General features: G+C 60.2%; 1 protein-coding gene across 1 annotated transcript in view; it reads left to right on the forward strand.

Annotated features, from left to right (window-relative positions):
- The window catches only part of UNCX (UNC homeobox), a 4,817-nt gene extending 3,562 nt beyond the window's left edge, over positions 1-1,255 (forward strand). The window contains exon 2 of the mRNA XM_011956995.1: positions 35-1,255. Within this exon, the coding sequence (XP_011812385.1) occupies positions 35-399 (365 nt within the window). The 3' untranslated portion in view covers positions 400-1,255. The remainder of the gene's footprint in view (positions 1-34) is intronic.
- Positions 1,256-2,332: the final 1,077 nt, after the last annotated feature.

Genomic DNA, 2,332 nt, shown 5'->3' on the forward strand with positions numbered 1-2,332 from the left:
GCTGAGCCGCGCGGCGTCCTGTGCCTGCCCGCAGACTCGGGGGACCCGGACAAGGAGAGCCCGGGTTGCAAGCGGCGGCGCACCCGCACCAACTTCACCGGCTGGCAGCTGGAGGAGCTGGAGAAGGCGTTCAACGAGAGCCACTATCCCGACGTGTTTATGCGCGAGGCGCTGGCGCTGCGCCTAGACCTGGTCGAGTCCCGAGTTCAGGTAAAGACCCGGCGTCGCTCCCGGATTCGCCATCCGGACCCCGGGCTCGGGGCGCGCCGGGACGCCTTTGTTCCAGGTGGCGAGATATCTTCCCCTTGCCGCGGGCCCGCTTTGCCCTCGGCTGCTGGGGAAGAGTGGAGGGGTGGGGGTTCTGGGGCTCGGCCCCTCACGGACAGCAGGGTGGGTTAACCGCCCCCCCAAAAGCCTGGGTGGCTTGAGAAGGGCTGGCAGCAACACCTAAGTCTCCGGAACGGCGGCTGCGTCCGAACCGGGAAGCGGCGTGGTGGGTTGGCGGCGGCCGGGCCAAGTGAGGTCTCCGGGCACGGGCAAGGCTCCGACCTGGAGGAGAGAGGGAAGGGGACCCCCCCTCCTAGTCCCCCCCTCCCACACACCGCCTCAACCTCCTGCGCGAGGCTCTGTCACCCAGCCTGGAGCGAACGAGTTTGTTTACCTTGCGCCTGCAAAATATTCAGATGGAAACATGCATTTATTCATCGCTTTGCAGAAGGGGACAGCTGAGGAAGGAGAGGCAGAAGCTTAAACAGTTAACACATTGAGAAAGTGGGAGAAACAAGGTGTCTGAATTTTTAATAATATCCCTGGTCTCATATTTTTCTTATGACTCTGTTCCCATAATTTGCTATCATTTGGGGATGGCTGATGGTATTCTTTTAAAAAATACAGTGTCAGCTTGGTGGATTAAACATTCCAAGATGGTTTGTGCATAATTAAATGTTTCCCTGGAGCAAAGAAATCCTCTTTTTCTGGGGTGGGTGCGGTGTGGGGTCCAGCTCTGGGGCGCGATGTGCGGCTGTGGGTGCTAGGCGTTGAGGCAGACGCTGGCAAAACGCCTGTTTATCACCAATAGCTTTGTCTAAAAAGGTGTGTTTGTCCTGCGCTTGGACCTCCTCTCGTGACCTCTTCTGCTTGGAAATCCTTTTATCCAATTTGTTCTAAGTGTCTTAAGTGAAGTCAAGACCCCTTCATGTCTCCCCTAATATGATAATGACTAATTCTTACTGGCAAGGCAGTCCAGAATTCGCACCAAAAAAAAAAAAAGAAAAAAGAAAAAAAAAGAAAAAAGAAAAAGTTTAAAGAAGGAAAAGGCGGTTACAGGCTTGGGGGGATTCGGCTTCATGCTGGAGACCTCCCCATGGACAAGGCTCCCTGCGACCTGGCTGGGCCTGCTACTGTGCAAGTCTCTGTTGGTCCGCGACAAAGAATCCGTGTTAACGCGCTCTCTTGGGGAGGGCAGCACTGCCCGAGATTCCGCGGGGCTCAGACGGATTTGACTGTGTGTGTTTGGTGGCTGGCGGTTGAGTGAGGGTGTAGCGCTGCTGTCCCCGGATGTCCTGTGTGGCTCCCCAGGACAAGGACTGTAGACAGGGTGGAAGAGATGGGATGGGCCCAGCCTCTCCTCCCGGCCTGGTGGTCGCCTCTTGCCTCCCCACCAGCCTTGGCCGGTGGCCTAGGCCAAGCACGACTGGTTTGGGAAGGCTCCGTTGGTGCCCTGGTCCAGGGCTTGCAGAAAGAAGGCTGTGCTATCTGTGTCCTGGGAGGGAGGCTGCAGAGGCCCACCCAAGTACGGCTCCCCAGGCCCTTCCGGACGAGGAAGCACCAGATTTCCCTTCAAGGGAATCCGCCTCCCCGCCCACCTCCCACGCCCCCCGCGAAATCTGGGCTTTGACACAGTCTCCAAGGGGCCGAAGACAGGCGTGGAGGGCGGCTGTGGCCCAGCGGTCCAACGGCAGGATGGTCAGCGCCAGGCCGGGCGGGCTGCTTAGAACACGAGCCGTGAGCGGCCAGAAAGGGCGAGCAGGGTCCTTACTCTCTGCCTCCGGACCAGGAACCCGACGCCCTCCGTCCGGGGCCAGACCGGTCCCCCAGGGAAGGGGCGGCTCCCAGGTCCCCGAGGTGAGAAGCCAGAGCGGGAAGCTGGCAGGGAGGCCCTGTCTACGCGCCTTTCGGGTGGAAAAGGCGCTCGCTGGAACCTGCAGCTCCAGTGGCAAAGCCCAGCTCGGGGCCCGCCTGGCCGCGCGGCCTGACTCCCGCCTCCGGCCGAGCGGAGGTTGTGCAGGCCGGTCTGGGGGGAGCGGGGAGGTCTAATGCCCCGGCGGCCACC

The sequence above is a fragment of the Colobus angolensis genome, unplaced genomic scaffold (genome assembly GCF_000951035.1).
Source record: "Colobus angolensis palliatus isolate OR3802 unplaced genomic scaffold, Cang.pa_1.0 Scaffold43, whole genome shotgun sequence".
NCBI classification, from domain to species: domain Eukaryota; kingdom Metazoa; phylum Chordata; class Mammalia; order Primates; family Cercopithecidae; genus Colobus; species Colobus angolensis.